Raw genomic sequence first — 24867 nt, 5'->3', positions numbered from 1 at the left:
AATAATGCAGAGTTGACCCCTTTTCCTCATACACTCAATAATGCAGAGTTGACCCCTTTCCCCCATACACTAATTAATGCAGAGTTGACCCCTTTTCCTCATACACTAAATAATGCAGAGTTGACCCCTTTTCCTCATACACTAAATAATGCAGAGTTGACCCCTTTCCCCCATACACTAAATAATGCAGAGTTGACCCCTTTTCCTCATACACTAAATAATGCTGAGTTGACCCCTTTCCCCATACACTAAATAATGCAGAGTTGACCCCTTTTCCTCATACACTCAATAATGCAGAGTTGACCCCTTTTCCTGATACACTCAATAATGCAGAGTTGACCCCTTTCCCCCATACACTAAATAATGCAGAGTTGATCCCATTTCCACATACACTAAATAATGCAGAGTTGACCCCTTTTCCTCATACACTAAATAATGCAGAGTTGACCCCTTCCCCATACACTAAATAATGCAGAGTTGACCCCTTTCCCCCATACACTAAATAATGCAGAGTTGACCCCTTTCCTCCATGCACTAAAAAATGCAGAGTTGACCTCTTTTTTTCATACACTAAATAATGCAGAGTTGACCCCTTTCCCCCATACACTAAAAAATGCAGAGTTGACCCCTTCCCCCATACACTAAATAATGCAGAGTTGAACCCTTTCCCTCATATACTAAAAAATGCAGAGTTGACCCCTTCCCCCATACACTAAATAATGCAGAGTTGAACCCTTTTCCTCATACACTAATTAACGCAGAGTTGACCCCTTTCCCCCATACACTAAAAAATGCAGAATGGACCCCTTCCCCCATACACTAAATAATGCAGAGTTGAACCCTTTTCCTCATACACTCAATAATGCAGAGTTGACCCCTTTCCCCCATACACTAAAAAATGCAGAGTGGACCCCTTCCCCCCATACACTAAATAATGCAGAGTTGAACCCTTTTCCTCATACACTCAATAATGCAGAGTTGACTCCTTTTCCTCATACACTAATTAATGCAGAGTTGACCCCTTTCCCCCATAGACTAAATAATGCAGAGTTGACCCCTTCCCCATACACTAAATAATGCAGAGTTGACCCCTTTCCCCCATACACTAAATAATGCAGAGTTGACCCCTTTCCTCCATGCACTAAAAAATGCAGAGTTGACCTCTTTTTTTCATACACTAAATAATGCAGAGTTGACCCCTTTCCCCCATACACTAAAAAATGCAGAGTTGACCCCTTCCCCCATACACTAAATAATGCAGAGTTGAACCCTTTCCCTCATATACTAAAAAATGCAGAGTTGACCCCTTCCCCCATACACTAAATAATGCAGAGTTGACCCCTTTCCCCCATACACTAAAAATGCAGTGTTGAACTCTTCCCCCCCCCCCACAACCAGATAATGTAGAATTGACCCCCTTCCCTACAAAACCAAATAATGCAGAGTTGATCCCTTCCTCCCAATACACTAAATCATGCAGAGTTGACCCCTTCCCCACATAACCAAATAATGCAGAGTTGACCCCTTCCCTCCATACACTAAATAATGCAGAGTTGACCCCTTACCCCATACACTAAATAATGCAGAGTTAACCCCCTTCCCCCATAACCAAATAATCCAGAGTTCACCCCTTCCCCCATACACTAAATAATGCAGTTAACCCCTTTCTCCCATAACCAAATAATGCAGTTGACCCCTTTCCCCCATACACTAAATAATGCAGAATTAACCCCCTTCCCCCATCACCAAATAATCCAGAGTTGACCCCTTCCCCCATACACTAAATAATGCAGAATTAACCCCCTTCCCCCATCACCAAATAATCCAGAGTTGACCCCTTCCCCCATACACTAAATAATGCAGAGTTGACCCCTTCACCCCAATACATTTAAATAATGCAGAGTTGACCCTTTCCCCCGCCCCCATACACTAAATAATGCAGAGTTGACCCCTTCCCCACAATACACTAAGTAATGCAGAGTTGACCCCTTCCCCACAATACACTAAGTAATGCAGAGTTGACACCTTCCCCCGCCCCCATACATTAAATAATGCAGAGTTGACCCCTTCCCCCCCCACCCATACACTACCCCCCCCCCCACCCCCCCATACACTAAATAATCTAGAGTTGTCCCCTTCCACCCTTCATTGGTGCCAGCTTCTCTTGGACGGGAAAGTGAAGGCGCGTGAGAACCGCACAACCTGCTCAAGATTGGGAACTGAAGGTAAGATCGCAGGAAATTAAATTAAAATTTATTTTAAATATGTCAAGTAGTGTCCTGCAGAGGGGCGATGTTGCCAGCATTGAGTCATGCCACCGCTGGGTAGATCGGGGCCAACATTCCCGGCATCAGGCTCCGTGGCTGCCGTTGTTGCTCCCATTCTCCGGCACCCCACCCCCCGCCCCATCCATGAAACCCAACGTCAGGCTGGGAACAAAATCCAACCCCTTCTGAGTAATTCCAGAATTTCCTGTCTTTATTTCAGATTTCCATCATCTGCCATATTTTGTTTTTTTTTACTATTACGTTGCTCTTTGTGCGACCTTGCTGTGCGCAAATTGGTTGCCACATTTCCTACATTACAATAGTGATTACACTTCAAAAGTATTTCATAGGCTGTGGGGTGTCCTGAGGTTGTGAAATGTGCTCTATAAATGCAAGCTCTTTCGACTACTTTTCTTGTTACAATTTGAACTATCTCCCAATACTGTTAACTTGTGTGCACAGCAAAAAGGCAACCCACACCCATATCAACTTAAAGTTGCAACCTAATAGGCTGGATTTTGTGGAGGAGGCGGGGTTCTTGGCGCCGGGGCTCCTGGCGGGGGGAGCCCCGCCTCAGCCATTTTGTGCCCCCACGGAGCAATCTTCCAGTGTTTTGAAGGTTAAGTGTCCCCTGCCAGGATCCCTGGACCTTTAAAGATGGGGATCCCACCTCCAAGAGCTGCCAGCCAATCACAGGGCTGGCAGCTCAGATGTATCACGGCGCCACTGGGAGCGGTTGCCACTGAGGGTATTGCAGAGGCCCTTGGACCCAGGCACAGCACTGGAGCGCCGCACCAGGTAAGTGAGGCAGGGTCACCGGGGCTAGTCTGGAAGACCCCAGCAACTGGGGTTTGGGGGGTGGTCGTAAAGCCCAGAAGAGTGGGGTCCTAGGAGATGCATTATTTCCCCATCAGGGCCCTCTGTGGGCCACAGATTGCCCACGGAAGAGGGACCACCCCACCAAATCCGCGGGGAGGATACCACATTTTACAAGGTGCCCTCCCCAAATGGTGAAGGCACCCCCATACTGCTTATTAAGGGCCTCAATTGGCTTCTGCGCAGGAAGGCAGTCGTCAGCCTACTCCACCAACAGCAAGATCAGTTGGCAATGGGGCAGCAACAGACCCTCCGCCCCCTCCCCACCACCCATCACTATTCTTTGAGTCCCACTGCCTCTGATCTCACCTCAGGGGGACCCATAAAATCCAGACCAATGAGTGTGACATTGTGGGAACACTAAAATATGATTTATTGATTTCAGTGTTTAGAAAGCCTTTTTCTACAACTACTGGATTTTAATAAGAAGCTCAAGAACCAAGAAAAATTGGGAGTGGGGCATAGCATGCATAGGGGTCAATGACCAGGATGGGACTGTTACCCTCACCATAGAATGATCTGCTGACATTCACCCCTAGAAGAATTAGGACTTGAATTTATATAGTGCCTTTTAATATAGTAAAATGACTCAAGGTGCTTTACAGGTGAGTTATCAGACAAAAATTGCCACTGAGCTACATAAGGAGGTATTAGGATAGGTGACCAAAATCTTGATGAAAGAGACAGGTTTTAAGGAGCATCTTAAAGGAAGAATGGTCGAGAGGCAGAGAGATTTAGGGAGGGAATTCCAGAGCTTCGGGGTAGCCAGCTGAAGTCATGACTGCCACTTTTTATTTATTTATTCATGGGATGTGGGCGTCACTGGCTAGGCCAGCATTTATTGCCCATCCCTGATTGCCCTTGAGAAAGTGGCGGTGAGCTGCCTTCTTGAACCGCTGCAGTTCACATGGGGTAGGTGCACCCACAGTGCTGTTATTAAGGGAGTTCCAGGATTTTGATCCAGTGACAGTGAAGGAACGGCGATATAGTTCCAAGTCGGGATGCTGTGTGGCTTGGAGGGGAGCTTGCAGGTGATGGTGTTCCCATACATTTGCTGCCCTTGTTCTTCTAGGTGGTAGAGGTTGTGGGTTTGGAAGGTGCTGTCTAAGGAGCCTTGGTGCGTTGCTGCATCTAGTAGATGGTACACACTGCTGCCACTGTGCATCAGTGGTGGAGGGAGTGAATGTTTGTGGATGGGGTACCAATCATGCAGGCTGCTTTGTACTGGATGGTGTTGAGCTTCTTGAGTGTTGTTGGAGCTGCACCCATCCAGGCAGGTGGAGAGTATTCCATTGCACTCCTGACTTGTGCCTGGAGTCAGGAGGTGAGTTACTCACTGCAGGACTCCTAGCCTCTGACCTGCTCTTGTAGCCACGGTATTTATATGGCTACTCCAGTTCAGTTTCTGGTCAATGGTAATCCCCAGCATGTTGATAGTGGGGGATTCAGAAATCATAATGCCATTGGATGTCAAGGGGAGATAGTTAGATTCTCTCTTGTTGGAAATGGTCATTGCCTGGCACTTGTGTGCGCAAATATTACTTGCCACTTATCTGCTCAAGCCTGGATATTGTTCAGGTCTTGCTGCATTTCTACACAGACAGTTTCAGTATCTGAGGAGTCGTGAATGGTGAACATCCCCACTTCTGAACTTATGATTGAAGGAAGGTCATTGATGAAGCAGCTGAAGATGGTTGGGCCTCGGACACTACCCTGAGGTACTCCTTCAGTGATGTCCTGGAGCTCAGATGATTGACCTCCAACAATCACAACTATCTTCCTTTGCACTACACATGACTCCAACCAGCAGAGAGCTTTCTCCCTTATATCCATTGACTCCTGTTTTGCTAGGGCTCCTTAATGCCATACTAGGTCAAATGCTGCCTTGATGTCAAGGGCAGTCACTCTCACCTCACCTCTTCAGTTCAGCTCTTTTGTCCATGTTTGAACCAAGGCTGTAATGAGGTCAGGAACTGAGTGGCCCTGGCAGAACCCAAACTGAGCTTCACTGAGCAGGTTATTGCTAAGCAGGTGCCACTTGATAGCACTGTTGATGACACCTTCCATCACTTTACTGATGATTGAGAGTAGGCTGATGGGGCGGTAATTGGCGGGGTTGGACTTGTTCTGCTTTTTGTGTACAGGACATACCTGGGCAATTTTCCACATTGCTGGGTAGATACTAATGTTGTAGCTGTACTGGAATAGTACTATTGCTGGAATGTTGCCAGGGACTATAACCTTTGCAGTATCCAGCACCTTCTGTCATTTCTTGATATCATGTGGAGTGAATCAAATTGGCTGAAGACTGGCATCTGTGATGCTGGGAACTTCAGGAGGAGGCTGAGATGGATCATCCACTTGGCATGTCTGGCTGAAGATTGCTGCAAATGCTTCAGGCTCATCTTTTGCACTGATGTGCTGGGCTCCCCCATCATTGAGGATGGGGAATAAAAACAAGAAATGGTGAAAATACTCAGCAGGTCTGGCAGCATCTGTGGAGAGAGTAGCAGAGTTAACATTTCAGGTCAGTGATCTTTCATCAGAACTGTTGTCAGACTGGAAGAGGTTACATAGATAAGGAGGGATGAGGCCATTTAGGGATTTGATTGCTGGACCAGGAGCCATGTTGGTCAGTGAGCAATGATATATTGGGTAAATTGGACTTGGTGCAAGTTAGGATGGGGCAGCAGAGTTTTGGCTGAGCTCAATTTTATGGGCTCAAATTACTGATACAGTGGGATTCCCCATACTTAATCACCAGTACCATAGCATGATACAACCCATTCAAGAGACCAGGAACAGAGGAAGGCCATTCAGCTTCTCAGGTCTGTTCTGCCATTCAGTTAGATCATGACTGATTTCTGCCTCAACCCCATTTGCCCACCTTTGCTCCATATCCCTTGGCAACCTCACCTCAGAAGAAATATCTCAGTCTCATTCCTAAAAGGTACCCCAGCACTTGAAGCTTTTTGGAAGAGACGGTTACAGATTTCTATTACCTTTTATGTGACAAAGTGCTTTTTAATTTCCCTCTTGAATGATCTAGCCCTGACTTTAAGATTAGATCTGGGAAGAGCAGAAAAAAACTGAAGACATTATTCAAACACAGGCGTTGAAATAGATGAGAAGGTTTGATACAGAGCTCCTGTTGGCTTCAGCAACAGCGGGAGCAGAGGAAGTTGTTTAGCGCCAGCTGGAGTTGTGCCGTCACTTCCGCTAGTGACGCGATGTGAAACCGCTCTAGGCTTGCTGTGGGCTGGAATCTCGCGATAGTTCAGATTTGTAAGATGGCGTCGCCCTGTGACGTGCAATGAAGCTGCGGAATTAAATCAGATTACATCCTGGGCCCCGAAGCCTTAAGATCGGACTTCTCAATAGAGTGAGTGGCCATAGAGGGAGTAAAGGGGCTGAGGGACGACAGGAGTGGCATTGACAGAGAGCAAAATTTGCTGGATGATCTTCAACTTATCGCTTCTCGTTTTTGGTGTGGTGGTCAATGGAGATGACCCACCACCCCCCCCCCCCCCCCCCGCCCCCCAGCGCCGAATTGCATTCCCAGCAATGTCCCATACTGTGAATTGATAGGGTGGATTAGCCTATTCTTCACCTTAAACATTCAGTCCCTCCACCACCACCCATAAGAGAGAATCTGATCACTTCCCCTTGACATTCAGTGACATTACCATCGTCAAATTCCCCCACCAACATCCAGAGGGTCACCATCGATCAAAAACGTAACTGGACCAGCCATATAAATACTGCGGCTACAGGAGCAGGTCCGATACTGGGAATTCTGGGTGAGTAACTCACTTCCTGACTTCCCAAAGCCTGTCCACCATCTGCAAGGCACGTGTCAGGTGTGTGGTAGAATACTGTTCCCTTGCCTGGATGAGTCCAGGTCCAGCAACAATCAAGAAGCTCTTACACCATCCAAGACCCAGCAGCCTGCTTAATCGGCATCCCATCCACGACCTTAAACATTTCTCTCCACCACTGTCGCAGAGTGCAACAGCGTGTACCATCTACAAGATGCACTGCAGCAACTCACCAAGCCTTCTTTGACAGAACCTCCCTAGCTCACAAATTCTACCACCTAGAAGAACAAGGCAGCAGGTACATGGAAACCTGTGAATGTTGAGAGCAGAGGAATTGCTAGATTGCTGTTATAATACTTTTCACGTTTCAAAAGTACAACATTAATTGTATTTTAAAAATTATTTTCTTCTTGTCGCAGCTTGTCAGAAAACGGTGTTTGTTCCCTCACGCCAATTGAAGTGCGGCAGGATCAAGCTGTTTCATACTTCGTATCCTTACCATGAATTTCCATCCAGCTGGAAGTCAGCTTGTTAGGAACTTGAGACTGTGCAGCTTTCTCTCCCGAGGATGTGCATTAACTGATTTTAGAAGCTGTAGCATTCGCATCCAAAAATATGGATTAGCAACACAGGAGAAGCCGAATGGCTTCCCTTACTGCCTGGGAAATCATATGAAATTAACATCAATCCGCTTCCATTCCTCTGAAAAGACACAACAGCAAATTCCTACGGCAGTATTGGAAAATGAGCCAGAAGACGGGAATATCCACAACAGAGGAATCAGAGGCGTATCTGTGCCTTCCGTTGACCATTCAACCAAAAGGACAAAAACCCAAAATCTAGAGCCACTTACTGAGGAATTTACCACTGAGCAGAGAATCCTATCATCAACGGAGAGGGCAAAGTCTTTGGAACTATTCTTTGGCAGGCTTCAGAGGTGCACCTCTCCCAGCGATGTGCTGGACCTGTATGTAGAATCCACAGTGATCTGGAAGCAGATCAGCAGCTGTCTGATGACCATGTGGAAGACTACCAAGAGCATGTCAGAGGATCAGAAACGATACGAGCGGAAGCTGATGTTCGAGCATCCAGTCTTTGAGAAGATCTGCCAGCAGGCATTGAAGGAAGTTCAGTCAATGAGTTGCAGTGACTTGGCATACAGTCTCTTCGCTTTGGTAAAGATTGGAGTGTCCCAACATAGCCGGCTCATTCACACACTGCTGAGGGTTATCCAGGTACATATAATTGGTGCCTTAAGAAGGGTCGCTGGATAGAACTGTAGCATCGCAGCTGGAATCTGGCTGCATGATATGATATCACTTTAAGAAAGTCTTTAGCAACAGCTAAAACTCTTTTCCTCTGGTTGACAAATAAAATCGGGAAGCGCTTTTACCACACATAGGGTAGTGGAAATGTGGAATTCTGTTCCCCCAAAATGATGTGGATCAATTGGAATTTTAAAGACTGAGATAGATAGATTTTTACTGGAGAAAGGTATCAAGGGATATGGATCAAAGGTGGGTAGATGGAATTGAGGGTCAGATCAACCGTGATCTAATTGAATTTTTTTATTCTTTCATGGACTGTGGGCACCGCTGGCAAGGTCAGCGTTTGTTGCCCATCCCTAATTGTCCTTGAACTGAGTGGCTTGCTAGGCCACTTCGGAGGGCAGTTAAGAGTCAACCATATTGCTGTGGGTCTGGAGTCACATGTCGGCCAGACCAGGTAAGGACGGCAGATTTTTTCCTCAAATCCCCTCTAAACCTCCTGCCCCTTACCTTAAATCTATGCCCCCTGGTTATTGACCCCTCCTGTAAGGGAAAAAGTTTCTTCCCATCTAACCTATCAATGCCCCTCATAATTTTGTATACCTCAATCATATCCTCTCTGAGCCTTCTCTGCTTTAAGGAAAACAACTCTAGCCTTTTCAGTCACCAAGAAATCAAATAGGGAATTCAGAAGAAACTTTTTTTACCCAGAGAGTGGTGAGAATGTAGAACTCGTTACCACAGGCAATAGTTGATGCGAATGTACAGATACATTTAAGGAGAAGCATATGAGGGAGAAGGGAATCGAGGGTTATGCTGATAGTTAGATGAGAAAGGATGGGAGGAGGCTCAACAAGAGCATAAACATTGGAATGGACTGGTTGGGCCGAATGGCCTGTTTTTATGCTATATTATGCTTTTCCTATATATTAATACATACCAGAAATTGTTTTACTGTCTTATGTCTGTGCTGTATGGCTATTTGAGCTAATTTAGAAAGTGCTTTAAAGATTGGCCATTCCAACCATCTTATTCTTTTATTAGGGTTGCATTCAGGAGAGTAGGAATGCAAACCATTTGAAATATGTACGACACATTAAAGTAGAGCCTGGTGTTGATGGATCAGATGTTCATCATGAACTCAGTTCTTTATTACCTGCCAGTGGTGGGTCAAAAGTCAGTTCCCGTTCCTCACATGATAAGCGCACATTTTCTCTGTATAGACATTAGAGTAATAGTTATGTTACTGAGCTAGTAATCCAGAGAATATGAGTTCAGATCCCATCTTGATACCTGCAGTAACCTGTCTGGTCGATGTGTGTCTTGTAGGAGCGTCTGAACGCATTTGATGAGAGGGCTCTCTCAGTGCTGTCCAGTTGTTTGAAGAACATGGAAGATGGCAAGAGTGTAGATGCGCTGCGAGTCGGCCTGAGGTAAGGTGGTAGCAGCTGAATCCACTAGATGCGTGGAGCATATGTTCTACATAAGTGCCCCATCTCAGAACATGTATTAGAAATGCTGAAACAAAAACAAGAAATGCTGGAATCACTCAGCAGGTCTGGCAGCATCTGTGGAAAGAGAAGCAGAGTTAACGTTTCGGGTCAGTGACCCTTCTCCGAAGAAGGGTCAGTGACCCGAAACGTTAACTCTGCTTCTCTTTCCACAGATGCTGCCAGACCTGCTGAGTGATTCCAGCATTTCTTGTTTTTATTTCAGATTTCCAGCATCCGCAGTATTTTGCTTTTATTATATTAGAAATGCTGCCTACATTATGAAGGAAATATTAAGGAAAGAAAATATTAAGGAAAGAAAAGGAAGCAAATCCTGCACTCCAGATCCCACTACCTTATGGGATGTCTTGCCCCATGTGCCCAAAGATCTGCGGGTCGAGAATCGGCCTGTTCAGTCACCTGAAGACCTATGGCAGAAACTAGTGATCTTGAGTAGACGTCATCCTCAAATTGAGGGACAGACGATGACGACGTTATGTAGAATTTTACAGCACAGAAACAGGCCATTCGGACCAGCTGGTCTATGCTGGTGTTTATGCTCCATACGAGCCTCCACTCACCCTATTAAGCATATCCTTCTATTTCTTTCTCCCTTATGTGTTTATCTAACTCCCCTTAAATGCATATGTGCTATTCACCTCAACCATTCCCTGTGGCAGCGAGTTTCACATTCTCACCACTGTCTGAGTAAAGAAGTTACCCCTGAATTCCCTATTGGATTTATTAGTGACTATCTTATATTTATGGCCTCTAGTTTTGGACTTTTCCCCACAACTGGAAACATCTTCTTTACTTCTACCCTATCAAACCCTTTCATAATTTTAAGGACCTCTTATCAGGTCACCACTCAGCCTTGTCTTTTCAAGAGAAAAGAGCCCCAGCCCGTTCAGCTATTCCTAACAGTTGTACCTTCTCAGTTCAGGTATCATCCTTGGAAATCTTTTTTGCACCTTCTCCAGTGCCTCTATATTCTTCTATATGAGTCCATTGTGTTTTAACAGTCAAGAGCAATTAAAAGAAGGAAGTTGAAATGATGAGACAACTAATCAGACTGTTTTCATTTTAATTTAATTTTAATTTTAAAAATTGGCCCTTGTGCTGAAACAATTTCTTAAAGTTTCACCTCTATCTGATAATACTAGCCTTGTGTTAGCTCTGTGCTCCTCATATTGCTAAGCCTGTGTTGCTGCAACCGATCAAAAGCACAGAATAAAGTAGGCAGGGGGTGTCCTTTACCCCTCATAATGCTACCCTTCTATTACTGATTCAGAACAAGGATTGTGGTATTCCTTTGCTCCTAATGGATTAAAAATTCCACTCTCCTGACACATGCTGGAAATTGGCAAATTCCACACTTAGAGGTCACGCTTGTGTATCTGTTCAAAGTTCATGGCTGGAAAGTAACTGGCTGGGAGTACACAGTTTACCCGATACATAGTATGCATCGGGAGTGGCTTGGCAAAATTTGCATCCCAGCATTACTTCCGATTTGTTCTGCTGAGCCAGGCTGTGTACAATTCTGAATGATTAGAAATGAATTCTGAAGCAGTAAGGTTTTGTACCTATGTATAGAGAAATGGACAAGGTTTTTGGTATTGGCTCCTGGCAGGCTACTCATAGAACTACGTATTCCAGAGATCAAGAGTGTGATGTCCCTGCAGACCATGATGAGGTGTATTGGTAAAGATGCCCCACTGACTCTAAAGAAGAAGCTGGAGGTAGGAGACTGCTTTTTTATTCTCAGGGTGTGGGTGTCGCTGGCGAGGCTGGCATTTGCTGTGCTTCCCTACGTGCCTTTTGAGAAAGTGGTGGTGGCCACCTCAGAGGGCAGTTAAGAATCAACCACATTGGTATGAAGTCACATATAGGTCCAGACTGGGTAAGGACGACAGGTTGTAATGAACCAGTTGGGTTTCTTCAACAATCTGACAGCTCCATGATCACTTTTACTGAGACCAGCTTTTTACTTCAGTTTCATCTGTGAAGAGGAACAGGGTTAAATCTTTGGGGGGTGCTTGCAACATACACCCCATGACCTCCCTTTATGCTGCCCATCCTTCAGTTCACTGATGAAGGCATAGTAAGGATGGGTGACCTTTGCCATGCATGCCACTCCCTCTTGGTGGGAGAGGGGAGAATAGAAAATGATCAAAAATCTAAAGAAGTTGCTGTGTGGGGGAAGTGAAGGGGTATCCCTTCCTACTCTATGTGGGGCACTATTTTCAGCAGGAATCTGGCTGGAGGGGTTTGGGGAGCTTGCAGAACTGGAGTTGTGTATGCCCATCATTGACAGTCATTTCCCATTTCACCGGTTTATGGCACCAGCATATTAATATTGCCAACAGACATCTTGGATGCAGTACCTTGAAAGTTAATAGGGAAGGGGTGGAAACAAAACCAAGACATAAAGCCATGCAGAGTGTCGCCCCATCTGCAGTACTGCATTCAGTTCCAGGCACCGCACCTCAGGAAGGATAGATCGGCCTTGGAGAGACTGCAGCACAGATTCACCAGAATTTATCGGGGTTTAAAGGGTTATGAGGACAGGTTACACAAAATAGGCTTGTATTTACTTGAATTATGGAAGTTTAAGGGATGATTTAATTGAAGTGGTTAAGATGATTAAAGGAGTTGATAGGGTGGATAGAGAAAAATGATTTCCTCTGGCGGGGGGTGTCCAGAACAAGGAGGCATAGCCTTAAAATTGGAGCTAAGCCATTCAGGAGTGAAGTAAGGAAGTACTCCTTCACACAAAGGGTAGTGGAAATCTGGAACTCTCTCTCCCAAAAAGCTGTTGAGGCTGGAGGCCATTGTAAATGTCAGAAAGGAGATTAATTTTTTTTGGGGCTAAGGGTTATGGAACCAACGTGGGTAAATGGAGTTAAGATACAGATCAGCCTCAATCTAGTTGAATGGTGGAACAGGCTCGAGAGACTGAATGATCGGGGAGTGTTTCAGTGATGGTGACACAGTACTGTTCTGTTGCTGTGTAGAGGATGCTACAGCTGACAAGATAGATATTGCACTGTTCTCACTTTATGCATGTAACTGGTGCTATGAATATCATTGGCGCAATGCTACAATTTTAAGGCTCCAGTTCAGATATGTGATGGTGCATTGTTTTAAAATGTTAAGACCCAACATTGTTTCAGGCTGCTGAGAGGTGATTTAAAGACTCTTGCTTTCTGTTTGACAGAACAAAGCACTCTCCTTGCTGAAAGCTTTCACCCTTCCCAACTCTCAGTATATGTTCATCACGCTGTCAGTCATGGGCCACCGCTCACATCCACTCTTAGGGGCCTGCAGTAACAGGATTATTGGTAAGTGATTCTCAAACTTAAAATTCTCATCCTTGTTTTCAAGTCCCCACATCACCTCATCCCTCCCTATCTTTGGAACTTCCTCCGGCCCCTCAAGCCTCTGAGAACTCTGCGCCTCTCCAATTCTGGCCTCCTGCGCATCCCTAAACTACATCACTCTACCATTGGTGACCATGCTATCAGCTGCCTACGCCGAAAGCTCTGGGATTCCCTCCTTAAATTCCTCTCTCTTCCTTTAAGCTAACTCAGCTTTTGGTCACCTGTCCTCATATCATCTTGTGCAGCTTGGTGTCAAATTTTGTTTGATGCTCCTGTGAAGCACTTTGGGATGTTTTACTACGTTAAAGATGCTTATATAAATGCAAGTTTTTGTTGTTGAATTGCCGTTTTGAATGGCCCGCGACTGTTTAGCAAGAATGCTTCTCCAGCATTTCCTAACTTTAGGAATGTCCCAACATCCAGAACCACTCTGTACTCTGATCCTCTACACTCCTGTCAGCAGCCTTATCTCTTGGAACTCAACTTGGAAGTCACATAGCCTTGTCAACATTGCGTCCTTTTGCTCCTTGTTGTGATTTTATGACAATGTAGTTATGCTACATCACGTGCCATTCCCTGACAAGAAGGAAAGACTTGTATTTATATAGCGCCTTTCACATCCTTAAGACATCCCAAAGCACTTTAGAGCCTTTGAAGTGTAATCACTGTTATAACCTCGTTCGTGCCTTTGTTACCTCTAGACTTGACTATTCCAATGGGCTCCTGGCTGGTCTCCCACATTCTGCTCTCTGTAAACTTGAGGTCATCCAAAACTCTGCTGCCCGTGTCTAACTCGTACCAGGTTTCATTACCCTATCACCCCTGTGCTCACTGACCTACATTGTCTCCTGGTCAAGCAATGTCTTGATTTAAAAATTCTCATCCTTGTTTTCAAATCCCTCCATGACCTCGCCCCTCCCTATCTCTGTAATCTCCTCCAGCCCCATGATTCCCCAAGATATCTGCACTCCTCTAATTCTGGCCTCTTGAGCATCCCTGATTTTAATTGCTCTATCATTGGTGGCCGTGCCTTCAGTTGCCAAGGCCCCAAGCTCTGGAATACCCTCCCTATACCTCTCCGCCTCTCTACCTCACTTTCCTCCTTTAAGACACTCCTTAAAACCTACCTCTTTGACCAAGCTTTTGGTCATGTGACCTATATTGCCTTTTGCGACTCTGTGTCATACTTTGTTTTATAATGCTCCTGTAAAGCACCTTGGAACATTTTATTACATTAAAGGTGCTTTATAAATATAAGTTATTGTTATTGTAATGTGGGAAATGTGTCAGCCAGTTTGCGCGTAGCAAGCTCCCACAAACAGTAATGTGTTAATAACCAGATAATCTGTTTTGGTGCCTTTGATTAAAGGATAAATATTGGACAGGACACCAGGGAGAACTCTGCTGCTCTTCTTTGAAATAGTGCTGTGGGATCTTTTACATCCACCTGGGAGGACAGACTGGGCCTTGGTTTAAAATTTTATCTGAAAGATGGTACCTCCAGCAGTGCAGCACTCCCTCAGTACTGCACTGGGAGTGTCAGCTTAGATTTTTGTGTTCACTCGCTGGAGAAAGAAAAACTTGAACCCATGACCTCTGACTCAGAGGCGAGAGATTTAACTATTCAAAGTTGTAGGCACGGAAGGTTTTGTGCTTCACCTAGTGGTTCAGTTCAGTAGGAGTGACTGGGATGGTTTGGTGGTTTGGGATTCTCTGCTTATTGGCCTAGAGTCGACTGCATTGGTGCTGTCCTCAGTTGGTTTGATGCCAAACCATAGGTGCTGGAGATCTCAATCTGAGGCAGCAGTCACTTTTGGCATTGGCTAGAGGACGGTGTCATAGATTTCTCATCCTCATGTTCAGATCCCTCCATGGTTGCATCCTTCCAATTCTGACCTCTTGCACATCTCTGATTTTCTTCACCCCATGATTGGCAGCTGTCTATCCCTAAGCTCGGGAATTCCCTCCCTAAACCTCTCCACCTCTCTCTCCTTTAAGCTGCTCCTTATAATCTACCTATCTGTCCTAATATATGCGGCTTGCTGTCAAATTTTGTCTGATAACTCTTCTGTGAAGCACCTTGGCACGTTTTACAATGTTAAAGGCACTATATAAATGCAAGTTGTTGCTGGCCTCAGTGGAGGTTCAAGTCTGGATTATTGATGTGGCATGTTTGTTGTCACCAGCTGATCACCCAAATGGGTTACAGGGTAAATAAAAACTGAAAGTGCTGGAAACACTCGGCAGCTCAGGCAGCATCTGTGGAGGGAGAAGCAGAGTTAACATTTCCGGTCAATGACCTTTCATAGAACTGGAAGATATTAAGAGATCAACAGCTTTTAAGCAAGTACAAACCAAGGGGAAAGGAGGAGTAAAGAACACAAGGGGGAAGGTCCGTGATGGGGTGCAAGGCGGGAGAGGTTAACTGATGAAAGGGATGACGGTGCAAGGCAAAAGAGGGTGATAACGAGACAAGGAAAGAAACAAAGATGGATCTAGAGGAGGTTAGAGCAGAACGAGAGGGAAGCTTGAGAAGCAGGTGCTGTGGAGAAGGCTCCCATGGCCTGGGAATATGGTGGAGAAAGTTGGGTAGACCCCAGCGCATTAGGGATGCTTGACTGTGTAATTCTATTTGAAAAGAGAAAAATGAGGAACTCTTCACTATGTATAATTGTACCATATTATCGCTACAGAGAATATCCACAGTATCCCGTTTTGGCGATTTGTGCACATTTTGCAGTCATGCAAGGACCTCCAGTACCGCAACCCTGCTCTACTTACTGCTGCAGGCAACCATGTGGCTTCAACTCTGCCTATCTGGCAGATTAAACAGGTGAGAGTACAGAACCTGGAGGACCCGTCTTGTGATTGGCTGAGAAGCTCAAATTTACTGGGCTGTGGGGAAAGAGCAGGGAGTGGGATTAATTGGATAGCTGTTTCAGAGAGCCAGAATGAGCACGCTGGGCTGAATGGCCCTCTTCTGTGCTTTATCATTCTAAGATGTGCCCAGCCTGGGATTCAGTGGCCAACAGCAAGACGTCCTGCAGCAGCTAAGAAAGCAACCAATCACAATCTTAGCAATCACTATCGAGGCTAGAGGTTGAAAGAAAAGATTCTGAACATTGGACAGGTCTGTCAGTGTGTGAAGAGAGCCAAGTTGAAGGCTGTTCCCAGAGGAATATTAGTCTGTCCTTTTCTCATTCAGCTCCGTGGATGAACCTGTTGTCTGTTTCCAGAAGGTTTTGTTTTTATTTCTGATTTGGCCATATGCGCCTTTTTTAGGAAAAAAACTTTATTTTCCCATCCCTATTCCTTCTAAAATTCTATCTCAATCTCTTAACCCAGGAAAATCCCCAGATCACAAAACGGGGGTGGGGGGGGGGGGGAGGGGGGGAGTTCGAAATAAAGGAGAGCAATTGCACTTGGCTGTGAATTCTGAATTTGTCTTTCTCTCCACACCCTGCCCCCTTCCAAGAAATATTGTACTTGATCAAGAATCTGTGACAAATGCTCCCTCTCTCTGCCGTCCCTGTCCAAACCAGCCATCCTTCAATCAACATGTTTCGCTTTTCCTTCCCGTGCTGTCCCATCTCCATGTCTGAAAGCAGGTGAGGGAGGGACCTGATTAGAAATAAGCTGTGTAATGCAGATGTGAAGTAAGAAAATTTGCCAAGTATTTGTATGTAAATCGAATATCTATTTAAAAATCCATTTTCTTGGTGCATTTTCATACAATGACGGACCGTACCAGACTCCTAGTTGTGATGCCTTGTCCAACACAATATATACACTCCCCACATCACCCGAAACCATGTGATCTCCTGCGAGAGGTGAGAAACCAGATAAAATCAGGCCAATTGGGGAGTAAACCAAGAAAATTTCTCTCTGACCCGCTTAAGCAGTCAAAGCTCATCCAGGAGCTCTCTTTTTAATGACTGATTAATGTTGCCATGTATCTACAACTTGTACAAGGTCACCTCCACCCCAGCCAGAAAATTGTCCAGCCAGTGCTCTTTTGAAGGAATTCAGCAAATCAGCATAAACCGACCTGTTCCACAGGTCCACTGTTCTCCAGGAGAAGAATCACCTTTTGACATTGAGCCTAAATCTTGCCTCGTACAACTTAAATTGTTTTTTTTTTATTCATTCACAGGATGTGTGCGTCGCTGGCCAGGCCAGCATTTATTGCCCATCCCTAATTGCCCTAGAGAAGGTGGTGGTGATTCTCCATCTCCTCCCTAATGTATTTAATTGGAACAAGCTGTCCAGTCACACACACATTGCTTCATCATCTTATAAACTGCATGGTTAAGTAAGGTTTCAGTTACAGTAGAACTTCTGTTATAGCTCTGGGAGTTGTGTACATCTGGCGTGAGGCATTTGCTATAATACCTCATGTTTGTATAATTCCAGGGCAAAGGGGTTAAATTATAAGAAGAGTTTGCATAAACTTGGCTTACATTCCCTTGAGTATAGGAGATTGATGGAGGATCTGATGGAGGTGTTTAAAATGTTAAAAGGATAGAGAAAAACTATTTCCTTGGGTTGTGGAAGAGTCTAGAACAAAGAGCATAACCTTAAAATTAGAGCTAAGCCATTCAGAGGTGGCATTAGGAAGCACATCTTCACTCAAAGGGTAGAGAAATCAGAACAATGTCTCCCAAAAGGCTGTAGGTACTGGAACAATTGGCGATTTCAAGACTGATGAACATATTTTTGTTTGGCAAGAGTATCAAGGGATCAAAGGATGGTAAATGAAGTTGAGGTACAGATCAAACATAATCTAATTGAATGACGGAGCAGGTTCAAGGGGCTGAATAGTCTATGTATCGTATTACACTTTGTGCTTTCTACAATATTGACTATATTTGGTTTCCTTTAAGTTGGCCCATATACAGTACGAAAGTACAATTGTGCTTCATCCTTTCCATGTTGTGCACACTTCCAATTATGGGCAGTCTTCTTCAGTTCCATAGTGCCTGTAAATCTGAGGTTCAGATATGCAATATACTGTAAACTATGTGTCAACAGGGCGTTGCCACAAAAGGCAGTTCTGAACTTTATGTGAAATTAATGTATAAATACTCAGTTGTACAGCTTCGAGACCACAAGTGTTTCTCATAGATTTGGGAAGGCGGAACAGAATAAATTCCTTTCACCTCTGGGGCCATATTCAACGCATATCGATTTGCTGACTCTCCTCCCTCTTGAGCTGTAATGAATGAAATGAGTTTGGACAGTTTGCAGTTTGTAGCAGATACCAGCCCACATCACAAAACTACTCCAGTTTGGCACACGTTTGCACTAAATTGGCATGAGGTATGGAGTGGGTTGGTACAGAAATGAAATCCCATAGATAAGAGATTCTCAACCTTTTTGCCTCTGAGGCTCTCGTGCAACACAACACGCAAATTCTTTCTGTATGAAAAATACTTACACAGTTAAACATGTATATTATTATTGTTTCTCTTGCTTAATGTGAAACTAAATGGGAGCAGCACTTTCAGTATTAGAGAATACAGCACCACCATCCCTAACCAGCCCCAAATAAAGCTGCTGGATCAGAGTGCACCCTGGAAAATGGACACCCTTCTATGCAGAACTGAATGAAAAGCACCAGATGTTTTCCCGGCAATGCCTTCACTACCTGAGGCATTGTGACAGAACATGAGGGTTCATGGGAGCTTCAGTGTGGCAAATGTTTAACATATCCTGTAAATCCACACAACTGCAGCACCTACCAGGTGCTTGATTGTTGCCAGCATGCCTCTGCATCTGTCACAAAATGATGCACATTCTGATCGCGCAACAAGAAAGAATGGCATGGGGACTGTACGGGCTCTTTCATTCTCTCCTCCACCCCTATTGCGTATGCTTTGAAATCTTCTCACAGACCCCCGATTGAGAACCCCTGCCATAGACAATGCAGTAAAGGGGGTGTGGTTCTGATAGTGACGAGTGGCAATGCCAGTGTTGAGGGAGCTTTGCCTTAGAGTTTAATCTTGTTATATCACCTGGAAGTGCTTGGTGGGGTGATGCGCTGCGAGATTTAGTTCACAGCTAATCTGTGTAATAGCTTGCTTGTACCAAAAGTGCTCCAGAATGTAATTCGTACCTTGATGAGCACGGAAAGCAAGTGCTGTTATTTTTACTTTAATATTTTTACCATTCTCTGTTCTAGCTAACTCACTTCCTGGTGCTGTTTGCGGATCTTGGCTTTCGTCACACCGAGTTGATGAATATATTTGCACCGATTGTACTGGCAAAGTCTGAATCCTTGGCTTTGAAGGATGTGCTGTCAGTTCTTCGTGTGTACTCCCTGCTGAACCATCGACCAAAGGAGGATTGGACTGAGCAGTAAGTCTCAGTACTGATAGTGCTGTATCTAATATTTGCTCAGGTGTTCCTTGCATTAACACCACAACAGCTTGCATTTATATAGCACCTTTAACATAGCAAAATGTCCCAAGGCACTTCACAGAAGTGTTATCAGCCAAAATGTGACACCGAGCCACTTAAGGAGATATTAAGACAGGTGACTAAAAGCACGGTCAAAGAGCTGGGTTTTAAGGTGCAACTTGAAGGAGAAGAGAGAAATGGAGAGGCAAATAGATTTAGGGAGAGAATTCCAGAACTTAAGTCTTGGCAGCTGAAGGCATGGGCCCCACATGGATTTTCTTCATGTTATGTCTGCATCTGTTGTCGGCGAATTGGTGCAGATTGATTCCTATGATTAGTCAGCAACTCTTAATTATTCTATCATGCAACTGCCAGGATGGTAGAGAGCCAACTAGATGGACCTAGTCTTTCTTCAACTAGCAATTCCTATCTCTCCTCTCCAGTTCGGAGAGAACCGTGGGAAAAAAATGCATTTCTGAGGCATTTAGAAGTTGGTGGGAGAGTGTCATGACAGGATCGGACAAAGTCAACATGGATTTACGAAAGGGAAATCATGCTTGACAAATCTACTAGAATTTTTTGAGGATGTAGCTAGTAGAATAGATCAGGGAGAACCAGTGGATGTGGTGTATTTGGACTTTCAGAAGGCTTTCGATAAGGTCCCACATAAGAGATTAGCGTGCAAAATTAAAGCACATGGGATTGGGGGTAAGGTACTGACATGGATAGAGAACTGGTTGGCAGACAGGAAACAAAGAGTAGGAATAAACAGGTCTTTTTCCGAGTGGCAGGCAGTGACTAGTGGGGTACCATTAGGATCAGTGCTAGGACCCCAGCTATTCACAATGTATATTAATGATGTAGATGAGGGCATTAAATGTAATATATCCAAGTTTGCAGATGACACAAAGCTGCATGGGAGTGTGAGCTGTGAGGAGGATGCAGAAAAGCTCCAGTGTGATTTGGACAGGTTGAGTGAGTGGGCAAATACATGGCAGATGCAGTATAATGTGAATAAATGTGAGGTTATCCACTTTGGTGGCAAATACAGAAAGGCACATTATTATCTGAACGCGACAGATTGGAAAAGGGGGAGGTGCAGCAGTCGCTGAAAGTAAGCATGCAGGTGCAGCAGGCAGTTAAGAAGGCAAATGGTATGTTGGCCTTCATAAGCGAGAGGATCTGAGTACAGGAGCGAGAATGTCTTGCTGCAATTATACAAGGCATTGGTGAGACCACATCTGGAGTATCGTGTGCAGTTTTGGTCTCCTTATCTAAGGAAGGATGTTCTTGCTATGGAGGGAGTGCAGCGAAGGTTCACCAGACTGATTCCTGGGATGGCAGGACTGATGTATGAAGAGAGATTGGGTCGATTAGGCTTGTATTCGCTAGAGTTCAGAAGAATGAGAGGGGATCTCATAGAAACCGACAAAATTCTAACAGGACTGGACAGACTAGATGCAGGAAGGATGTTCCTGATGGCGGGAGAGTCCAGAACCAGAGGTCACAGTCTAAGGATAAGGGGTAAGCCATTTAGGACTGAGATGAGGAGAGATTTCTTCACCCAGAGAGTGGTGAACCTGTGGAATTCTCTACCTCGGAAAGCAGTTGAGGCCAAATCATTAAATATATTCAAGAAAGAGTTAGATATAGTTCTTAGGGCTAATGGGATCAAGGGTTAAGGGGAGAAAGCAGGAACAGGTTACTGAGTTTGGATGATCAGCCATGATCGTATTGAAGGTGGAGCAGGCTCGAAGGCCGAATGACCTCCTCCTATTTTTTTCTATGTTTTTTAATCCTTCACAGTTCTTACAGCTCAGTGATAGCATTGAAGCATTTGAGTCAGAGGTTTGTGGTTTCAAGTCCCACTCCAGGACTAGAGCACACAATCCAGACTAACACTTCAGTGCAGTACTGAGGGAGCACTGCCCTGTCTGAGTTGGCATCTTTTGGATGAGATGTTTAACTGAGCCCCCGTTTGCCCTATTTTGAAGAGCAGAGAAATTCTCCTGAGTGTCCAGGCCAATATTTATTCCTCAACCAACATTACAAAAGAATAGATTACCTTGTTATTTATTTCACTGCTGTTTGTGGGACCTTGCTATGCACAAATTGTCTGGTACAATCCAATTGTCATCTAGTTTTAAAAGTTCTTTGAACAAAGCAAGCACGGTAAACAAGGTCATAATTTTAAAAATTAGCATATTCATGTATTCCTGACACTTGCAACAGACATAGTGGTCTAAATCATCTGATTGTAATACCAAGGAGACCATTGTGCCAGTCCTGGGCTCTTAGAATGAGCCAACCAATTAGTTCCACTCTCCTGCTCTTTTCCTATAATCCTGCAAATTTTGCCCATTCAAGTATTTATCTAATTCTCTTTTCAAACTTATTATTGAATCTGCTTCCACCACGCTATCAGGTGGTATATTCCAGATTATAAAAACTCACTGCGTTAACTTTTTTTTCCTCATGTTGCGTTTGCTTTTTTTTTGCCAATACCTTAAATCTGTGTCTTCTGGTTACTGACCTTTCTGCTGCTGGAAACAGTTCCTCTTTATTTACTCCATCAACACCCGTCATGATTTTGAACGCTTCTATCAAGTCTCCCCTTAACCTTCTCTGCTTTGAGGAGAACAGGCAAGATTACAATAATTTTTCTGTATATAATTTGTAGAACAACTCCAGTTTCTCAATGTAACTGAAGTCTTTCATCCCTAATACCATGCTAGTAAATCTCCTCTGCACCCTCTTTTGACACCCTTCCTAAAGTGTGATGTGCAGAATTGCCCCCAATATTGCAGCTGGAGCCTATCCAGTGGTTTATAGAGGACTGGCATAACTTCCTTACTTTTGTACTCTAGGCCTCTGTTGATAAAGCTAAGGATCCCATATACCTTTTTAACATCTTTCTGAACTTGTCCTGACACCTTCAAAGGATTGTGGACGTACACACCCAGGTCACTCTGGTCCTGCACCTCCTTTAAAATTATACCATTTAGCTTATATAGCTTTTCCTCATTCTTCCTACCAAAATGAATCACATTACACTTCTCTGCCTTAAATTGTATCTACCGTATGTCAGTCCATACACTGGTCCATTTATTCCTGAACTCTGTTACTGTCCTGCTAACTGTTTACTACATTTCTGAGTTTTGTGTCATCTGCGAACTGTGAAATTATGCCCTATTTACCCAATTCCAGATCATTAATATATATCAAAAAAAGCAGTGGTCCCAACACGAACCCCTGGGAGAACGGCATTGTATACTTTCCTCCAGTCTGCAACACAATTGTTTGCCACTACTCTCTGCTTTCTGTCTCTTAGCCAGTTGCGTATCCATGCAGCCACTGCTCCTTTAATCCCATGGGATAGACTAGTTGGGCCACATGGCCTGTTCCTGTACTGTAAATTCTATGTAATATGTAGGGAAATATAAAATAGAAGATGAGGGCTAGGATTTTATCCTGGCCACGGGGGCCTCACCCACTGGTAAAAGTGCCAACGAAAGCCCTGTCTCGCTACCCCAGGATCATAGAATCATAGAAGGTTTACGGCACAGAAAGCAGCTACTTGGCCCATCATGTCTGTGCCAGTCAAAAAACGTCCCACCGATTCTAATCCCACCTTCCAGCATTTGGTCCATAGCCCTGCAGATTACGGCACTTGAGGTGCATATTCAGACTTCTTTTGAATAAGTTGAGGGTTTCTGCCCTTTCAGGCAGTGAGTCCCAGACCCCCACCACCCTCTGGGTGAAAAATCTTTTCCTCATATCCCCTCTAATCTATCTACCAATCACTTTAAATCTATGCCCCTCATCACTGACCTCTCTGCTAAGGTCAATAGGCCCTTCACCTCCACTCTATCCAGGCCCCTCAAAATTTTGTACATTTCAATCAGATCTCCTCTCAGCCTTCTCGGTCCCAAGGAGAACAACCCCAGCCTATCCAATCTTTCCTCATAGCTGCATTTTTCCAGTCCGAGCAACATCCTCGTAAATCTCCTCTGTACCCTCTCTAGTGCAATTACATCCTTTCTGTAATGAGGTGACCAGAACTGCACACAGTACTCAAGTTATGGCCTAACCAATGATTTATACGGTGCTATTATATTCTATACCTTGGCTAATAAAGGAAAGGATTCCATATGCCTTCTTAACCACCTTATCAACCTGTCCTGCTACCTTCAGGGATCTGTGGACATTTACTCCAAGGTCCCTCACTTCCTCTACACCTCTCAGTATTTTCCCATTAATCGTGTATTCCTTTGCCTGTTTGACTTCCCCAAATGCATCACCTCACACTTCTCTGGGTTGAATTTCATTTGCCACTTTTCTGCCCATCTGACCAGACCATCAATATCTTCCTGCAGCCTACAGCTATCCTCCTCACTATCTATCACACAGCCAGTCTTTGTGTCGTCTGCAAACTTCTTGATCATGCCCCTTATATTTACGTCCAAATCATTAATATATACCAAAAAAGCAAAGGACCCAGTACTGAACCCTGCGGAATGCCACTGGAAATAGCTCTCCAGTCGCAAAAACACCCGTCGACAATTACCTGCCACTGAGCCAATTTTGTATCCACCTTGCTGCATTTCCCTGGATCCCATGGGATTTTTTTTTAACCAGTCTGGCATGTGGGACCTTGTCAAAAGCCTTGCTAAAATCCATGTAGACCTCATCAACTGCACTACCCTCAGCTATCTTACTTGTTACTTCAAAAAATTCGATCAAGTTGGTCAGACAAGATCTTCCCTGAACAAATCTATGCTGACTATCCTTGATTAATCTATGCCTTTATCAGTGACAGTTTGTCCTATCTTTCAGAATAGATTCCAATAGTTTGCCCACTACTGAGATTTGATTGACTGGCCTGTAATTATTCAGACTATCCCTCGCTCCCTTTTTAAACCGAGATACAACGTTAGCAGTGCTCCAATCCTCTGGCACCACACCTATATCCAATGAGGACTGGAAATTGATGGTCAGACCTTCCGCTGTTTCCTTTCTTGCTTCTTTTAACAGCCTGGGGTACATTTCATCCAGCCCTGGATGCTAATCCCATTAATACTTCCTCTCTCCCTACGTTGATCACATCCAGTACTTCACACCCCTCTTTAACTTCAGTATCTGCATCGCCCCCCTCTTTTGTGAAGACAGACGCAAAGTATTCATTAAGAACAATACCAACATCTTCTGCCCCTACGCATAGATTACCTTTTTGGTCATTTATGGGCCCTACTCTTTCCTTAGTTATCCTCTTACTCTTAATGTATTGATAAAACATCTTTGGGTTCACCTTGATTTTGCTTGCCAATATTCTTTCATGCCCTCTCTTAGCTTTCCTAATTTCCTTTTTG

General features: G+C 44.4%; 1 protein-coding gene across 3 annotated transcripts in view; it reads left to right on the top strand.

Annotated features, from left to right (window-relative positions):
* Positions 1 to 6415: 6415 nt before the first annotated feature.
* The window catches only part of fastkd2 (FAST kinase domains 2), a 36902-nt gene continuing 18450 nt past the window's right edge, over positions 6416 to 24867 (top strand). The window contains exons 1-7 of one of the 3 annotated variants that reach the window (XM_068035980.1): positions 6416 to 6943; positions 7381 to 8196; positions 9559 to 9662; positions 11350 to 11458; positions 12937 to 13060; positions 15793 to 15932; positions 19281 to 19456. In XM_068035980.1, coding sequence (XP_067892081.1) covers positions 7462 to 8196; positions 9559 to 9662; positions 11350 to 11458; positions 12937 to 13060; positions 15793 to 15932; positions 19281 to 19456 — 1388 coding nt within the window. In that variant the 5' untranslated portion in view covers positions 6416 to 6943; positions 7381 to 7461. The other 2 variants (XM_068035979.1, XM_068035981.1) reach the window with 2 other exon arrangements.

Source organism: Heterodontus francisci, chromosome 7 (genome assembly GCF_036365525.1).
Source record: "Heterodontus francisci isolate sHetFra1 chromosome 7, sHetFra1.hap1, whole genome shotgun sequence".
In the NCBI taxonomy this organism is placed as follows: domain Eukaryota; kingdom Metazoa; phylum Chordata; class Chondrichthyes; order Heterodontiformes; family Heterodontidae; genus Heterodontus; species Heterodontus francisci.
Note: the sequence above shows the minus strand (reverse complement) of the source record. Positions and strands in the feature narration are given on the sequence as shown.